At 34.5% G+C, this 19,818-nt stretch overlaps 1 protein-coding gene and 1 pseudogene across 1 annotated transcript; both read left to right on the top strand.

The window, feature by feature from the left end:
• The first annotated feature begins 12,541 nt into the window (after positions 1 to 12,541).
• LOC18032167 (beta-amylase 1, chloroplastic) lies at positions 12,542 to 15,552 on the top strand. The gene is made up of 4 exons (XM_006420353.2): positions 12,542 to 13,170; positions 14,035 to 14,245; positions 14,338 to 14,448; positions 14,553 to 15,552. The coding sequence occupies exons 1-4, from the start codon at positions 12,542 to 12,544 to the stop codon at positions 15,342 to 15,344; spliced, it is 1,743 nt and encodes a 580-aa protein (XP_006420416.1). The 3' UTR covers positions 15,345 to 15,552.
• A 69-nt stretch (positions 15,553 to 15,621) lies between these two features.
• On the top strand, positions 15,622 to 18,552 carry LOC18031854 (annotated as a pseudogene).
• Positions 18,553 to 19,818: the final 1,266 nt, after the last annotated feature.

The following is a 19,818-nucleotide window of genomic DNA, read 5'->3' as shown; positions in this document are numbered from 1 at the left end:
CTTGTATTGTAGCTTTACTTTATTTATAAACGGAATTATAATTATTTTTTAAAATGTTAAAGTTTTATTAAAACAAAACTAGAGACTTTCCAAAAGCATAGGAAAAAAAACCCTCAGACAAACAATCAAAACAAAAATAATAGTTGGTACTCGGTAGTTCATTCCTCCATCCTCTATGAAAGGAATAAGTCAAATTAAAATACTGTGATAATTACTAAATTTACCCTTTAATAAATAAAAAATAAACGACAGAGAACATTTATCGTTTTTTTTTTAATGGGGAAAAAATCATAGTCGATTAGTATTTGGGCTTAAGAAATAGTTGTGTCCTCAACATTTTATGATATATTACAATTTTGGATAAATTTGAACACAACGTCGGTGTAAATAAAAATGTAATAAAATGCAGATTTTTATAAAGATAAAGGTTTACAGTGTCACACCCCAATAGTTATTGCTTAATAATCCATTACTTACTTTATTATAGTTGTATGCATTTAAACGAATGGTTTTGCTCCATGAACACATCACGTTAGACTGATATAAAGAGTATAATGATAAACGAAACCAAAGGGGAAAAGAAGTGTTGAGTAATGAAAAGGACCAGCTCAGTTATGTGAGTAATGAAAAGTACCAGCTCAGCTATGTCCTCATCCTCACCCTGAGGCAAATCTCCCCAGCTGAATGGCACGAGCAGAGTCCTGGTAAAACGTCATGTACGGGCATGTGCCAACTAGAAACGAGCACCGACCAGAGATACGTACCGTCCAGATGCTCATCACCCAAAGAAAGAGGACACGATCTCACGAAATCGCAATAGTTTCGCCATGTCCCGAATCGCTGGGGAGAACGTGACGTCCCACGTTTACCCACGATTCGGTGGTTGGAGACCCATGAGAGCCTGTCATCACCCGAAAATGGGGGGCATGAAGAATACTCAGAAAACGTAGGATGATTGCTATAAGAAGCCAAGAGACCGATGAAGAAGGGGACAACAAAAATTGAGGGAAAGGGAAAACTCTACCAAATTGCAACCAGATTATATTTCATACAAATCTTGGAGATACCTTAGGTTGAGAGCATTATAAGGAATTCACACAATTTAAATTACATAGTTTTCCCGTAAACACCTTGTGCTAACTTAAGCATCGGAGGGTTTACGTCGGCAAAACTACCGGCGTCTCTGATTTGTTTCTGTGAACGCAAGATTAGAACGAAAAGAAAGGGTGATTCCAACCCCAAGAGCTGGAATAATTGCCGAAGTAGGGAGAGGGCGGCATCTTGTCCATTGACCATACAAGCGTTGGTGGAACGATCTGGTCGGTCAAAGGGCGATCAGATTTCAGCATCAACAAAAAAAAAATTCAATTATTATTTAACATTATGGATGTAACTAGTAATTAAAAAACAATAGTAGGAACATTATTGGTAAAAAAAACATGATGCGTGTCATTCTCCCCAGTTATGATTTTCAAAATTTTATTCCCGAATTATTATCTTTTTTTAAAAAATAATGTGGTCATTTAAGAAATATCTTAAGAAATATATTTCTTAAGGCAATTTATTACAAAAGTCAAATACAACGTTTTGATTCAAATTTTCAAATTGAGAACACGGTGAAGGCTTTTGCTAATGTCTCCCCCTCTGGCCCTCTGCACTCTCATATGTATAGTTTCCTTTGGCCCCTTCATTTTTCCCTGTTCAGAGCAACAACGACAACATAACAATAATCAAAAGAGGCGTGCTAGCGACCGTCACTCTTATAAGCATATGTCACACTCGCCTCTTTCTAAGCAAAGACACGTGTCTTCTTACGAGATTGTGGTGCATATTTAACCTCTCTCTTTTTTAAATTTGAGAATTACATCATTTTAAAGGCTGAATTTACCACATTAACTTTATATTCAAAATAATAATAAAAAAAACTCACTCAACCATCAATTTACTTCCACCACAATTTTTTTTCTTAAGATTCTCTTCAACTAAATTTAATTAATAAATATTGATGTTAAAAATTCATATTTTCTCCATTAAAAAATTTATACACAAATGCTGATATTAGAAAAAGAGTGTGAAAAAAATCTAGATTTGTTCCTTTAAAAAAAAAATTGAATATTATATGTTGGGATAAAGAATTTGATGCATTCCGTTTTTACTATTTATTAATTTAGTTTTTTTTCAAATTTTGAACTTGCTCGTCAAATGCAAAGAAAGTTGTGAGAAAAGTAAAATCTCACAAGAGAAAAAGTATTATTGAAATAATAGATATTTTGAACTAAAAAGGTAGGGATGAAATATTTTAAAATAAAAAAAATTGTGGAGGAAGTGAATTGATGATTGAGTAATTTTTTTAAAAGAAATTAGAAGGTAAGGGTAATGTGGTGAATTCAGTCTTTAAAGTGATGTAATTCTTAAATTTAAAACAGAGACAAATTAAATCTGCACCACAATCTAAGTAAGAGGACACGTGTCTTACTTAGAAAGAGGCGAGTGCGATAGTCGTTCATAAGAGCGATTGTCGCTAGCACTCTTCATAAAAATAACAACAAATGAAACAATATAGCTGTTTTATGTAAAGGTTGTAAAATAATTTTTGTTTTTGTTTTCGTTTTTGGTAATAAAGACCCTTTTTACATGAAAATCGTGTTCAATCATATGTTCGGAGTTATCATCTTTTTAGGCATAAAGTATATGAACTTCCACACAAAGATTATTATTAAATCTTCGCACAAAAATGTATGAAAAAGACAATAATGGCTTTGATCTATTTATTAAATATATGAGTCCATAGTATGCTCCTTACCTTTTTTTTTATAGCTTAAAAAGCATAACATCCTTATTCTATCAAAATATATTTATTGAAAAAGCATAAAAAAAAAGTTAAAATGTTAGAGGAAACTAAATATTAAAGTTACAAAGTTCGTCGGTTCATCGTCTAATTAGGACATGAAAAATGGTACTCACACACAAGTGTGCACAAAAGCTTGCACAAAACGGTGCGTTTTGTGCAAGCTTTAAAAGCTTTAAAAGCCTCTTCGTACGTGCACCAAACAACACACACATGCGAACTCCCTTATCCCCCACACCAAATCCAGCAAAATAATGCAGCTCCTCTTTCTCCCGTCAATCTGCTCAGGCATTTCCAAGCTCGTCGCTCCATTCTCCGTTATCCGTCACTCACCACGCAGCTCCTTTCTCCGTTCTGTCTCTGCTCCCTCACTCTCCCTCCCTCTCTCAGCTGAATTTGGTGTCTCTCGTGGCCTCTCTCTCGCCCAGATCCGCGGGCGTTGGTCTCTCAACAAAGTGATTTCAGTGCGTTGCTCTCTCTCCACCCAACACAATCAGCTTTTCAAGTTCAGCCGGTTCAATTTATTGCTTTAATTTCCGGAATGGTTAAATTGGGATAGTGGAATTGAAAATCCTAGAAAACCGAATTGGGATTGCTTTTCCCTTGTAGTAACGGCTAATAGCTATCCCAAATGGATCATAATTTAGTAATGTAAAGTGACGGAGAACGGAGTATTCTTATAAGTACTAAATTTTAGTTTTAAAAGTAGTGAGTTTTAAAAATCCTAAAGCATATGTACCTGATAACCTGCCGATTCACTATTAGCCGCTTTAATTTATTGTTGTAATTTCCAGAATGTAGAAACTGGGATTGCTTTAATTACATGCACAAGTTAGTTTGATTATATTTAAGGGTTCAGTGGATGATTCAATTGTAATACGGTTTGTTGATACGTTAGTTTGATTATATTTAAGTAACTTCAACTTCAATTGTACCTGAGGACTTGTAAAGTGAAACAAGCAAAATAGAATTTAATGGTTTCATATATTCTATAAGAATGCTGCTGGAGTTTGTTTCTTGAACAAAATATCTATCTTCATACTGTTCCATCACTGAGCTTGTCATCTCCATCAATAATTTAGTTCCTTGCTTTCAATATTATAGCTTTACATTGCTTGTAGTATCTGCTGCCACTCTATATATGTTTTTAGTTTAACTGTTTGTTGGTTGTTGAAACTGTTGTGGCCTTTTTTTTTGTTTTCCTTCAGTTGCTTGCCTCTTCATTGGCAAGGAAGCATCCTGGTTTTCTATCATAATGTCTTCAAGCATGAAATGGAATGCTTGTCTCTTAAATTCCAATTGCTTGAAAAAGAACTTCAACGAAGACGACAATATGAAGATCGAAGACAACCAAGTGTTATTGTAAAATATTGTTGCGTAAATTAGCAAGTGTATTAGTCGGCACAAGTAATATAATGAAGAGTAGAATATCGTCCCACAGAGATTGTATATCTTATTAGTTACCGAAATTATTCTAACCCTAATTTATTTGAACAATCGAATAAGGAAATTTAGATTAAAATAAAATAAAATAAAATAAAATAATTAAAAATTAAATAAAGATGCAGACAGTAATAGAAAATACCAAGAGATTAAAACACTAGGACGTCTGATTTCACCATAACCAATTCAATTTAATTCTCCATCTATGTTATTAAAATTTACTACCCATGTTGACAGTGAATTTCCCTAATCCATTCAATATCCTCTCTCGAGTAATATTAAAAATATCTTCACACATTAACCCACTATATCTCTATGTGAATTTAAATATGCAAAGATTCATTAAGCTCCATGGAAGTTCTTAGAAAAACTGCACGAATCACGTTGGCACATCTCTGTCTTTCGTTCAATTCATGACATCCATTACACAGAGCAAAAATACATAAATCTACTCTCGGTCTCATTACGTATCCTCAAATCATTCAAATATTGGCCAGAGATTTAAAAGCATTAAGCACAATAATGAACACTCAAGTATGGAATAATAAATTAAAAATAACACAGACTTATGGAATCAAATCTTCATAGTTAGACTACATCGTAGCCCTAGTAAAATAAATTAGTTCATGAGAATATAAAGAGAATCCATGAATTTTATGGGAAACATTCAAGTTAGATAATAGAGAAGAGAGAAAGAAAAACTCAAGAAGTTATCTCTCTCCAATATCTACAATTGACTTCTCTAAACTGTTGCTCCCGGATTTCCAGCAGCTTCTCTTGTTCTTTTCTTGCTCTCGATTTTCTCTCCATTTTTCAGTTGTTGTGCGGCTGCCTTCTTGTCTGCTGTTGCTTTCGCTTGGCTTTTCCCTTTTATAATGTTGTGGCTTGTAAAATCCTCTTATGAAAAGAATTAATAGCAAAAGCCTAGCCGTCTGTTTCATTCCTAAGCCAATCAGAATTGAAACCAAAGCCCATCCACGTGACTTGCCATATTCTCTTTGTAAATGAATTCTTCAATGCTTCCTCACGTGCATGCGTGCTTAATAATTAATTAAATTAAATCCTTTGTGATTTGTTCCAATTAATTCTCTTTATTTCTTTCCCTTTTTGATTCCTTTAAGTGGATTTCCTCCTGAATGTTCCGATTTTATTCTTCTTTAATCCCATATTGTACTAAAATAAGAAAATATAAAAATTAAGATAAAATTATCATAATAAAATATAATTTAACATAAAATTAAGTTATGGAAGCATTAAAATAATAGATAAATATGAGCACATCAAATATGTCCCACAAATAATTATATGTATTGTATTTAAGGTTCGTGATTCTTCATTTTTAAAACACAAATACAATGTTATTTTGTGAAGTCACTTCGAAACTCCATACTAACTCCATATTCAATAGCTTGCTGAAAGAATAGTTGCTAAAAATGTTCGTGCTGCTGGAGTTGTAGTTGCTATTATGCAAAATAAAACATCATGTTATAATAAGAAATACACTAGATAAGATTATATATATATATATATATAAAATGACTACCCTTATTACTAGTTCTCCGCATAATTGGAAACTCTTTTTTTTTTAACCATATTCTCTATAATAATTAAACATTTCAGTTTCACTATCAAATAACATCTCAATTATTGGCTCATCACCCTCTAAATCGTCCTCTTCAACTTCAATAGTTTTTTCCATATTCTTTATCCGTACAAAATGAATATATTTCATATTAACCAACTGGAAAAAACATAAATTATAAAAAGAAAATGTGCTATAAATTTAAATACCACATAAAATTATTGAAAAAATGATTAAGTGCAATTATAGCATTGTTTTGTCAATGTCCGTGAGCATTATAGGCAGCCCAACTTTTGCTAGAAATTGTAATTACACACATCGCAGTACAGTTAATTTGTGTGTTTACCAATTGCTGTTGTAGAAGAAAGAAGAGTTCTTGAAGATGGAAAACAGTTCATTTATAAGCAACAAGATTTTCAAAGAAGTGATTTTTTTTAATTAATTCTTCTAGTACAATTAATTTATCATTTTCTGCGAATTAACTCTAACAAAAGAGCATGTGTTATGTACAACATTATTTAGTTACAGACATTGTGGAATTTAAAACCCTTGGCAACCATTTCAGAAAATAAAGCAATGGCTGACCTTGAAATCACTTTGTTGAGGGAGCAATGCCTGCGGATTTGGGCGAGAGAGAGGCCGCAAGAAACACCAAATCCAACCAAGAGAGTGAGGGAGCAGAGACAAAACAGAGAAAGGAGCTGCGTGGTGAGTGACGGAGAATACAGAACGGAGTGATGAGTTTGGAGACTAGGGATGGCAATTGTACCCGCAAATCCGCCCGCCAAAACCTGTCCGTTGCGGGTAATTTTATCCGTTGCGGGCGGGTTTATTATTATAAACTAAAACCCGCACATGGATGCGAGTGAGTTTGGTATTAACCTTATATCCGATGGATACTCGCATTGATATCCACCAAACCGCAATATTTTTTCCAAATATTTTTAATTTAATTTTAATCTAAAAAATGTAGAAAGAAAATAATGTAATAATTCGAATTACCAAATATCAAAAGGCCTAAAGTTGTGTATATTATATACCTATTATAATTTTGTATGTAGTATTTTTCTTTACCTTAATACATGAATTATTTTATTATTATAATTTTTTTTCTCCGAATTAGTATTTGAAACTATTAATCTTAATTATTATTTTAGGAATCGTGTTGGATGAGTGCTTATTGTGGTGAATGAAATGAAGATCTTCTCTTGGAGTTTGTTTTAAATGATAATATGAAATGTAATTGTTATTTTTAGGTAGTAGTTTGTGTTTTTTAAATGAATTTGTGTGATTTATACTTATATTTAAGAATTTGTGTTGGATTCATGTTAAAATTTAAAATTTTCATTTATATTGGTTAAATATAAAATTGAGTATGTTATATAAAATTTGAGGTTATTATTATAAATTTATATATTAAATATTTATGATTTTAAATGCGGAAACCTACAAAAAATTCACCGGGTATCATTGCGAGTTTAGTAATTATTAAAATCCGCTGCGGGTGGATTTTCTTAAAAAAATTAAAACCTGCTGCGGGTTGCGGGTGGGTTTGATAATTTAAATTTTGTGCGGGTTTGGGTTTGGTAATGGCAATCCTGCTGCGGGCGGTGCCCATTACCATCCCCTATTGGAGACGCCTGATCAGATTGACAGGAGAGAGAGGAGCTGCATTATTTTGCTGGATTTGGTGCGGGGAGAAGGGAGTTTGCGTGCTTGTGTGTTGTTTGATGCACGTACGAAGAGGCTTTTGTGCACACTTTTGTGTAAATATCGGAACTGTTAGGACATTATTGATATTAAAATTTATTTTTAAATATTAGAAAGAATAGTTTAAGAATTATGATGATATCAATAATTTTTGCTTCATTGTTAAGTTCAAAGTTGTAACCTAGAACTAGACCGTATGGAGCATATTAGATTTTAAAACTGAAATCAAACTTATCTAAACTAACTGAGATAAAAATAAATATGATGGGCAACTTACTCAAAGAGTTTGCAAAATAAGTGGAGTTAGCAAAATAAAAAGACTAATAGTAATTTGCTAAATAGGCCATGCATTAACTCATTTAACTTGTGTAACCAATGAGGAGCTTACTACGTTACAGATTCTGTAACATACAGCACCAATGCATGCACCACAGGTGTCCTGCTTATGGAGAAAAAAAGGGTGCAAATGCTTTTGTCTGGTAGCTGGTTAAGCACAATCAGTAAGTTACAGAATCTGTAACTAAGCCTGCTCCAACCAATGATAGTACTTGCTTTCACTTTTATTCCATTGGCAATTACTTTTATTGGACATTATGTACCTTAAAAATTTTAATTACATTTAAACCCATGATTTGCATTGGTAATTTACTCCTCCAACTTCTAACAATTATTTTGTATTTAATTTTATTTTTATAATTAGATTATCATGTTAGAACCTTCCGCATTATATCAAAATGACATAAATAGTTGCTCATTATTTGCCACACTCTTAAAAAATGACAACATTCTGTTTTTTTTTTTTTGCGTAATTATTAATATACATTAATGTCGATCAACTTTAAGCCGAACTTTTTGAACCACACAAAATTCTTATGGCATTAAAATTCTAAAAAATAAATATGAATGAATTTTCAATCTCTCTTGATATGAATTCTTTTAAGCTTATCTTTACATGAGGATACGTGGAAAAGTTATCATCACAACCCCCGTAAATCATCATTCCTTTTTGTTGTTTTATTAATGAAAAGTTGATCAATGCTACTATGAGCACATAATAGCGTTTTGTGACACGTGGGTGGCCAAAAGAAAAAAAAAACTTATAATACCTTCAAATAGGGGTCTAAATCGTATAATTTTATGGAGAAAATTATAGTATAACGATGTATCGTACTATTATTACAATCAATCGTTTGATTCTAATAAATTTATCCATCTAAATAAATTAAATGATTGGATGTAATGGTGACATAATATTACTGTTGTACCGTAATCAGACCCTAATTTTATATGGTTCATCACTTCATCTAAAATTTATAACAAGTCCAATATGTCATTTTCAAATATGTACGTAAATTTGGACGGTAGAGGTGATAATTTAAATTCGTATAAGTAGTTGAGGGAAACCATTTCAAATTTCAAAAGCTTCATGGCTCATGGAAACAGATCCGGTGCTCAGCTGAGCTTGTGCTGAGCACCGGATCAATGGTCAACAATTACCTCATGTGAGTTTTAAATAATTGCTGACTATTGATCCGGTGCTCAGCACAAGATCAGCTGAGCATCGGATCATGGTCCCATGACTCATACTTAAAATTTGTGATACCGAGAGAGACTAATAAAAGAGCTCATTGCCATCACTTGCATTAATAATAAAAATAATTTTTTAAACTGCATTAAAAATAATATTTTATTACCTTATTACTGCAACAAGGAAGTAAACAAACTAGGAAGAAATTTAACTAAAAGAAAATATATATGAGAAAGTAAATAAATAAAAGGGTTTATTACATCTGATGTGAGTTATTCTTAATGAGAAAATCTCAAACGGGAAAGCTCACTTATCCATAAATAGCAAAAAGCATTATTAAAAAGAATGAAAAATCCTAAATTAATTTTGTCATAAATTAGTTAAGACAACAATTTACTTCAATCCACTTAACTTGTCGCATTCACCTTTTCTGGATGTGTTATTTCCGCAATCCGCATCATCCTCTACAATGAAGGGCACTTTCTCTCCGATCTGTAAAATCCCAAATATTCGGGATTAAATATTATTACATAAATTTTTAATTATTAAATCAAAGAGTTATGCTCCGTTGTAGGTGTACACGTAAATTTCTGTGTGGATGTGCACTGTTACAGCATTGTAAGAAGGGGCATTACGGACGTTTGCACTTCAGTATTTTCATTTAATTAAAATTAACTCTAATAATTACTAACCCAAAAATTTCAATTGGTAGGTGATTTTGAAAAGTAATTTCTTACTAAATCAAGAAACAAAAATTAGAGATAACAAATCAATTGCTCTCTCAAAAAATAAAGAAGTTGAGTGGCCAAACGGCAGCAGTTCAAGCCTCTACTCATATGTAACGACTTATTTTCTTTCTTAATTATGGTATATAATTAAGTGAATGTGACTTTCTCTTTTTCGAAATATGAGTGGAATAAATATTTTTCAAATATTAAAGATAATCATAAATATCAGTTGTAGTCTCACACAATGAGTTGTTAAAAAAAAAATCTGTTTATTGGCATTTCAGATTTCAATTGGTATTTTTAAAAAAATAAATAGATAAATAAGAATAAATAAGACCTGTGGTTGGGCAGGATCATTAGCTGCGTTTGCAGTCTTGGTCCGAGCTGTATCTGCATCATGCTGCACAGACTGTACCCACTCTTCGATCTTTTCCTGCCCAAAACACAAACCAATAGCACCAACATAGTTCAATAGAATGAATTAAATTTAGGCTTGTTAAAAGCATATGATTTACATGGTTAGCCCCGTAGTTTACTCATTTGAGGTCTAAGATTCTAAGATTCTTGCCCTTACTATGTCTTTTTCCCTTAAACAATAATAAATTTCACTCGAAATAAGCTTAAACATCAAAATATAAGTCCTGGTAGGCATGTAGCTAAATAAAAAGATAATTTGTCTTGCCTGAGTTAATTGTGCTTGGGCTTGAGCTTCGATTGTATTGACTGCTTGTTGTATGTTAGACATATTTTCTCAGAAGAAATTTTGTGTTTATGGAATTTAAAAACTTAATCCTTTTCCCTTAGGCTTTTTCTAGATTCAAAAACTTAATTTTGTTGAGCAAATGTGTCGATTGATCCATGAAGATGAAGAGCGAGTAATTCTGCTATAGACGTGGAGTTTTATTAGAGGCTTAATTTGATAAGCTGATGTAGCCCTCTTACTATTAAGAGAGAAATATGCCTCTCCATAAGTTATTTTGCATACATCAAAATTACCATTTTTTTTTGTGCCTTTTTTCAATGACATTATATTAAAATAGAAACGTCATAGTCTTAGATACTCTAAATGCAACGAATATTCGTTAATTCACATGCGAATTAAGTTGTTTGACTTTTTTTTTTTGAATGAGAATTATTACTCATGATATTTATAATGATATAAGTACTGAGACCAATTTACATCAATTCTGATATGGCACCGTTCAGATTTTTAACCCTCTCAAATATTTAAGGAACGTCAACTCTTATCCTATGAGAAAGACTGCCTTCACTCAAACTTTACGACTCAAAAAAAAATAATTTAAATTAAACTCCTGCAATACATCTGCGGAGACTCGAACCACTTCCCTCATATTTGTGAGGGAGTGGCTCTAAGTTTTTTGACTTAAAATGCCGATTTGTGACTTGCACAACTTGTTTAAGTTTTTACAGCACTAAAGCCCCAGATCTTGTGATCTTGGTCATGACAATTACTGTGCCACATATTAATCATGTGACAATGCGTTGCGACACTAGCCTTAATTATTAAGTTATATTTGTTAACCTTGCCGGAAAAAAACAAAAAGTTGTATGTATGTTCCTTGCTTTTGAAGAATAGAAAAAGGATAATAATTTATATCTCAATTTTTTTTTATTTTAAATAATATATCATTAATTGAGTGGTTAATAATAATTTTTATAAAATTTTAGTGAATTATTTATACTATTACTAATTAATTGACATTTGCCTCTAATTTAATATAGATTTTACGAATAAAAAATTTAAGATGTACTTCTCTAATAAAAATGGCTTGGCCTCCGTAATAAAAATGCACTTGCCAAGAAATTAATTAACAACAAATAACAAATTAACAAAAGGCTATGAGATGGCAATATTAACGAATAATCTCATTATCAAAAAATTTGAACCAACGATTTTGGATAAACAACTATGCAAATTGCCAATTGAAAACACAAGCGACAGAAGTTAGGTTTATTTGAGCAGATTGTAAATTCAACGATCATGATTCAGTGGTGGCCCACCTCAGATCAAACCAAGGCCACATATTAACTGACAAAATCCTGATCAAGGAATCATCGAGATCCTGATAGAATATATACATTATGCAGTTCCCACTGGAGATGTTTAGGCCCTGCACGTGGCGATCGCTAACTGATCATGGCACTATCCACCAGACGTGTCGGCCTCGACTTCCTTAGACTTCTTTTCGCGTGGACGTCAAAAGAACCTTGCGAAGTAAAACGACAACCCCTTAACATTTCTTAAGCCGAAAGAACATGACACGTGATGCAGCGGCTTTCCTAGCGGGTCAGTTTTCAGATCTTTTAACTTAAAGCAGGTAAAAGCGCGTCCGCTGGAACGTTCACGCGCATCGTCCATCTCACCGTCCATGATCACATGCACCGAGCAATCGTAGCCGCTGCCTGCTGAACCGCCCTCCTCTCGACACGTGTCCCGAACGTAATGGCAACCCTCTGGATTTATATTTTAATCTTATCCGAACCTGAGGCTTATATATTTACAAGGCTTGTTGTTCAACCAGGAGCCCCACTACACAAGCACACGATATCAGACTTTCCATTCAAAAAAACTAAAGAACGTTGAGCCAAAAAAAAAAAAAAAACTAAAGAACGAAAAAGATAAAAAACAAAAAAAAAAATTTCTCTGTTATTTTCTCGGGAAAATCAAATCTTCGCGCAAAATGGCTTTGAATCTAACACACCAGATCGGTACACTAGCTGGAACACCAATTCAGATGGACACAGGCGTCGTGTCCGGCGATTCAACGGGGACGGTGAACGCATCGGCGGTGTGGAAACCGGTGTCAACAGATTTGCGCTGTGCGATCCAAAAACCTGATCTGAAGGACACAATGTCGCCACCAGTGAGCCCCTGCCGGTCGCCGGTACTGTCGAGCATGCGAGCAGATCTGTCAGTGGCATGCCGCGCATTCGCGACAGAGTCTCCGACGGCGGCAGCGGTGACGGAGTTCTCCGAGGAGGTTGGCGGCGAGATGTACAAGCAGGGCGGCTTGCAAGAAAAGGGGAACGGAGTGCCGGTGTTCGTGATGATGCCGCTGGACAGCGTGACGATGTCGAATACTGTGAATAGAAAGAAGGCGATGGACGCGAGTCTCAGGGCGTTGAAGAGCGCGGGAGTGGAAGGAGTTATGATGGACGTGTGGTGGGGCCTGGTCGAGAGGGACCAGCCCGGCCATTACAATTGGGGTGGCTATTCTGACTTGCTCGAAATGGCCAAACGACACGGCCTCAAGGTTCAGGCCGTCATGTCGTTTCACCAGTGCGGCGGCAACGTCGGTGATTCCGTCTCGTACGTATTACTATAAATTTACTTTTTTTTTTCAATTTCATCCATTGTTCCATACTAGTTTAGCTAATGTGCGTAACACGCCTCTAGAAGAGCGCGTGATTTTAATTTGTTTCAAAAGTTGAGTCACTTTCCTTTCATTTTGGAAAGATTTCATTCACACGTGATGCATGAATAGATCGTACCAAGATGAGAATGAATACACACGGGATTACGTTGACGTACACGTTACGTTAATTTATTTAATTTTTAAAATTTATTTAGGCTCTGTTTGGTATATCTAGAAATCTCTCTAAATATGATATAATTTTTTTAATAGAATTTATTTATCGTGAGAAGAACTTTTATGTAGAACTTTTAACCAAAAAATTTAGATGTTTAATTGTTATCGAGATTTTTTATTAAAAATCTAAAATTATTAGATAAGCTTTTAAAAGTTTTGTTAAGAAAGGGAAGAGTTGATATTGTTAAATAAATAAAGAATATTTTTAGATATTTTAATATTTTAATAAGTTATTTAACTTTTACTGTTAAAAGTTTAAAATTAAAGGTTTTGTTGGTATTGGGAAAATAATTTTTTTAATTTTTAAAAGTTTTACTAAAATAATAAAGAATTTAAAATAATTTATAGAATTAAGTAAAATAATTTATAGAATTAAGTAAATACATAATGTTATTAGATAAGCATGTGAGAAGTTATTACTTAATTGGATTTTGGATATCTTAATTTTGAAAGTCATCTGTCAAATGATGACGTGGATTTTTATAATTGCCAAAATGCTAGTGTTCAATGTTGGCATAGTTATGAAAAGACCAAAATGTCCCTCACCTCATTAATAAAATTGCTGTTTTTACTTTTGTGTACAGTATCCCTTTACCCAAGTGGGTTGTAGAAGAAGTTGACAAAGACCAAGATCTTGTGTATACTGATCAATGGGGGATGAGGAATTACGAGTACATTTCACTAGGTTGTGATACCATTCCGGTCCTGAAAGGTCGAATGCCTGTCCAGTGTTACTCTGACTTCATGCGTGCCTTCAAAGACAAGTTCAAGGACCTTCTTGGTGACACCATTGTGGTAAATACTCACATAACTTGTTAATACTTTTCAATTTAGATTGTTAAAGTAGAAGGCTGGTTGATGAATGCTAAATTATTTGTTACATATAGGAAATCCAAGTGGGAATGGGTCCAGCTGGTGAGCTGCGTTACCCTTCGTATCCAGAGCAGAATGGGACATGGAAATTCCCAGGAATTGGAGCTTTCCAGTGTTATGATAAGGTATTTGCTAATTTTTTTTTTCTTGTGTTGTTTTGAGTCTGGTAAATTTGCGGTGGGATTTGTAGCGTGTGGTTCTCATATTGGTGTTTGATGTCTTGATGCAGTATATGCTCAGTAGCTTAAAAGCAGCAGCTGAATCTGCTGGTAAGCCAGAATGGGGCAGCACAGGCCCTACTGATGCTGGACATTACAACAACTGGCCAGAAGATACACAGTTTTTCCGAAAAGAAAATGGTGGTTGGTGTAGCCCTTATGGTGAATTTTTCCTAAGCTGGTATTCGCAGATGCTCTTAGATCACGGAGAGAGAATTCTCTCATCTGCCAAGGCAATTTTCGATGCTACAGGTGTTAAGATCTCGGTTAAGGTTGCAGGAATCCACTGGCACTATGGGTCTAGGTCCCATGCCCCTGAGCTCACAGCTGGATATTACAATACACGATTCCGTGATGGTTACCTCCCTATTGCCCAGATGCTAGCACGACATGGTGCCATATTCAACTTTACTTGCATAGAGATGCGTGATCATGAACAACCACAAGATGCCCTTTGTGCACCTGAGAAGCTAGTCAAGCAAGTGGCTTCAGCAACTCAGAAAGCACACGTTCCACTGGCTGGGGAAAATGCGTTGCCACGTTATGATGAATACGCTCACGAGCAGATCTTGCGAGCAGCATCACTTGATGTAGACAAACAGATGTGTGCATTCACGTACTTGAGGATGAATCCACATTTATTCCAACCCGATAATTGGAGACAGTTTGTGGCATTTGTGAAGAAGATGAATGAAGGGAAGGATGTTCACCGGTGTTTGGAGCAAGTGGAGCGCGAAGCTGAGCACTTCGTCCATGTGACCCAGCCATTGGTGCAAGAGGCTGCCGTGGCCCTTATGCACTAAAAGGCTATGTTTTGTTTTGTTACGACATGCCTTGTTGCAAGTTTTCTTTCAAGTTAGAAAAAATGACTAGGTCCCTCATTTTGCTATGGCTCTTTTTATTATGCTGTAGCTTTTTAAAATGTTAAGTCACTTATATACATATGTATTGTTTCTATAAACACGTTAAACCAGATGTAATGTAATAAAACAAATTTATTCAGCTATGAAACTTCCTATTATAAGTTCTTGCATTTGTGCCCGGAAGATCTGTAATTTATGTCGCATTATCACAACAGCACCTATAGGGGATTTCAAAATTTGAAGGGGTAGACTCTAATATGTCATAAGAGGAAAGGGTCGCTGCCTTTTTGTGTGAAAAGAGTAGAAGAATTGGTTACAGTAGCATTCAAATCCGCAAGCAAATGATTGTCAAATACGTGAGAGCTATTACTAGCTTTTAAGAAAAACTCAGTCCCAACTTCTGTCTCAATCTCATTCACTCGAATACACACCATGGCAAACCAACTAAAGAAATGCTCCAGTATTAACCAATTCATCAGCTTTTGTGCGAGTAGGTTGCACTTTATAGATTACACTATTTTAGCCTTCCCCCAGATGCAAGAACCCAATGTTTTCGTGTATCATGTCTTTAATTCGCTGCGTCACCCACTTCAAGCTATTACATTTTATTTACATATGTTGAGAGCTGAAGTTTTTCTCACAAGTTAAAAGTTTTTCATCCTTGATTAACGCTTGCTCACTGTTGTTGGGTATTTGTTGTGGAGAAGCTGTGCATGGGCAGGTTTGGGAGAAGGGATTCAGTTCACATGTGTTTGTGCAAACGGCTATGGCGAAGGGTGTTTGATGAATGCCTCAAAAGAGAGATCTTTTTTCATGGACTACAATGGTTTTGGCCCATGTTCGAGCTGGAGATGTAAGTTCTTCGAGTTCGAGAAGATTGTTTGATGAGATGCCTGAAAGGAACTTCGCCACGTGGAACACTATGATTGATGCATATGCAACATTGGGGAATGTTGGGGCCGCTGAGTTATTATTTAACAAATTGCCGGCAAGGGATATACGTTCATGGGCTACCATGTGTTAGAAAAAATAACAGTGAGTTAAACAGCAGCAAGAACAACATCTGGAATTAAATCAGGGAAAAAAAATTAACGAAACAAAGGAAATAAACCCGAAGCTTGTAAAACAGTGGTCTTAAAACAAATTTACCACATACTGTTGTGCTTTAGGTTTGCTGATAATTGTTTCTCATGATACAATGGGTACGAATTATCCGTCAAGCACAGATAAAATAATTCTAGCGAATCACAACAGCGTACAAACTCGGTAAAAAATAAGACGTCAGAAGGAAAAAAGAAATTTTGAAGTACTCTGTGTGCTAGTTGTTCTTGCGTGTGAAAAACAGAAGAAGAAGCTGTCTTTTTATATACATGTGAGTATGTAACAGTAGTATAAAATTAAATTTCTGAATTCAATATATGTGATTTAATATTGTAACAGCTAATTGAATTTAAACAATTCAATTCAGCCTATTGAATTCAAAAATTAAATTGCACAATAGCCCAAAAAATAATTGTGAAGCTGTTATAAATCTTTTGAATTCAAAAGATGTGAAAATGTTACCAAAAAAAAAAAAATATTTAAAAGAAAATAAAAAACGTGTCATGCAAGCTTAGGTGATTTTGGGCTCATATTCGTGTACGCACACGAGTTCAACCAAATCCATAAATCATGAAGTCGAAAACTATGGATGCATGGTTGATCTAATGAGCAAAATTGGCTTCCTTGAAGATGCCTTAAAACTAATAAGAAGCAGGAAATGTCAACCAAATGCAGTTATTTATTAGGTGGGTGTAAGCTTTATGGGAACTTGGAGATTGCTCATATCGCTGTTAACGAGTTAATGGTTTTTGGAGCCAAATAATAGCGGGTACTGCACCCTTGTGCGTAACATGTACACCGAAATGAGCCGATGGGCCGATGTCGCGATAATTATGGTTGCCATGAAGGAGCTGGGGATTGAAAAGAGATGTCCTGATTCAAGTTGGATTGAAATGGAAAGGACGGTTTATCTGTTTACAGCCTCTGATAAATCTCACCCAGCCTCCTAGGGATGGCAATGGGGAGGGGAGGGGAGGGGACCGATCTTCCCGTACCCATCCCCGATATTTTGCGTATGTTCCCATCCCCTTCCCGTCCCCGTCAGAATTACTTGAGAGAATCATCATCCCCTCCCCGAATAATAACAGGGGATCCCCGAGGGTCCCTGATCCCCGAATAACTAATACATTTTTTTTCGATTTTGAGTTAATCATATTAAAATAAAAAATTCAAATAAAAATAAAGTTCGAAATATATCTTACATTAATATTTATTACAAAAGTCACATACATTAAATTAGTAAGTAACGCAACATGCAAAGGATACAAACTTATTTTACAAACTATCATGAACAAATTAATAGTATAATACAAAATTGTTACAAATAAAATTGAATTTAGATTCAAAATTAACTTTTTCAATGGTGGCGTGGGCACTTTATAAATGTGGACTATTCCCTTTACAACACAATAGTTAAATCGGAGCAAATTAAAAGTAAATATTAGATTAGATTAGATTAGATATTAAAATTGTGATTCGTTGTGGGCAATTATAACATCTAAAATTAAATAAAAAATAGATTTAAGTTTAAAATATTTAAAGAATATCAAAATTAAAAAAAAATGTTTGGCTAATAGAATCTACTCGGTCTTTTTAATGTCCTAAATAAAAATTTAGAACTTTAATTAGCTAATTAGGCCTAAAAGTTTAATAATATAAATATTTTGATATTTTTTATTTTTACCAATATTTATAATTTTATAATTTAAATTTTATAATTTATTTACTAGTAATTTTAAAAAATTAAAATTAAATTAAAAATTAAAATGGGGAAATGGGTAGGGGATGGGGATTCCACCTCATCCCCGTCCCCTCCCCGAATAAGAAATTGGGTAAAAAAATTTCTCCGTCCCCTCCCCGAATAAGAAATTGGGTATGAAATTATCCTCATACCCTCTCCGAATGGGGAAAATCCCCGAGGGTACCCGTTCCCGTGGGGATTTTTGCCATCCCTACAGCCTCCGAGGAAATTTACTCGTTATTTTCTAAATTAGATGGGCAGCTAAAGCTGGCCAGCTATGTACCTGAACTCGAGGCTATGTTATAGCGATACAATGTTCATCAATTCAAAATATGCCGTTAAGAGGAGGTAACTAACTCTGCCTTTTCAGGGGGTTGCATTGACGTCAAACCTGCTTAAGACATAAGGAAGTTGAAGGATAGTGATTGATATTTACCAATTAGTTTGATCATTATTTTGCGGATGTAACCGTTTAATCATTAATCTGAATGTTTCAATGGTCCACATAGCAGTGTGCTGTGTGCGGGTTCGAACCACTTGTCTCCCACATCTGTGTCAAAGCTTCTTTTCTTCCCCAGTTACGTGGTAGAATGTTTTAATTAATTTTGTTGCATTACACAACTGCTGCCACTATCACTTCACTTCGCTTTACTAATGGCTTCCCTTCAAGTTCACAGCATAAAGTTACAATTCTGTCCCAATCACATTTCCTCTTTTCCACGTTTCACCGCTTTCAGTGTCTCAACTTTCCTCAGAAACCATTTTCTGGGAAAGTTGAGTTGGTCTTCACTTGCCCACGAAGCTATCAAAGCAAAGGGGATAAGGGTTATTCAGTTTGCTGCTTTTGAAAAACAAAGGATGCTGAGATTGATAAGATCGAAGATAAAGAACAAGATAAAAGGCTACCGTTTGATATTAATCTTGCTTTCACAACCCCACCCTGTAATTAAATTTAAATTAATTTTTTTTTTAAATATTGTGTGCCCATGTGATTTATTTGGTTGTTTAGTGCTTTGGTTTGTGATTAGGAAAGGGTCGGGAGGAAAGAGGTTGATGCTTCAGGTTGCAAGACTGTGTATCTCTTTGAGTATGTTGCCATTTTCAGTTTTCACTCTAGTCATTTTGTTTTTCTAATTTTTTTGAATACTTGTTCATGCCGTTATTTACGTGTGCTCATACCTTTTGAACGAATACATAGAATGATAGAAGTGAACTCGGTGATGAACTGGGAAAGAGATCATGATTTTGCAAAATCATGTAAAAATCCAATTTTTTTTTTTAAAATTTGTGTGCAGGTTTTTTGTGCGCGAGATATATGATGGTCAATTATTTATAAAGTTGAAGAAGGGTTTTAATCTCCCTGCCATGGATCCTTGGGTAAGTTATTCTTTTTCAGCTTTGTTGGTGTTTCTATTTGCTGTGATCAAAACCAGTTATTTAAGCATTGGTTCAATATGGCTCTGAATTTTTTTTTTGTCTCTACTGAAATGAAAAGTTTCATTCAGAAGTTAGAAGTCACTCATTTGGTTTTTACTTTTGTTGTCTTAATTCGCCACAGCTTGCATTTTGTGA

Source organism: Citrus clementina, unplaced genomic scaffold, assembly GCF_000493195.1.
Source record: "Citrus clementina cultivar Clemenules unplaced genomic scaffold, Citrus_clementina_v1.0 scaffold_9, whole genome shotgun sequence".
In the NCBI taxonomy this organism is placed as follows: Eukaryota; Viridiplantae; Streptophyta; class Magnoliopsida; order Sapindales; family Rutaceae; genus Citrus; species Citrus x clementina.
The sequence above is the reverse complement of the archived record's forward strand: the minus strand, read 5'-3'. Positions and strand labels throughout refer to the sequence as shown.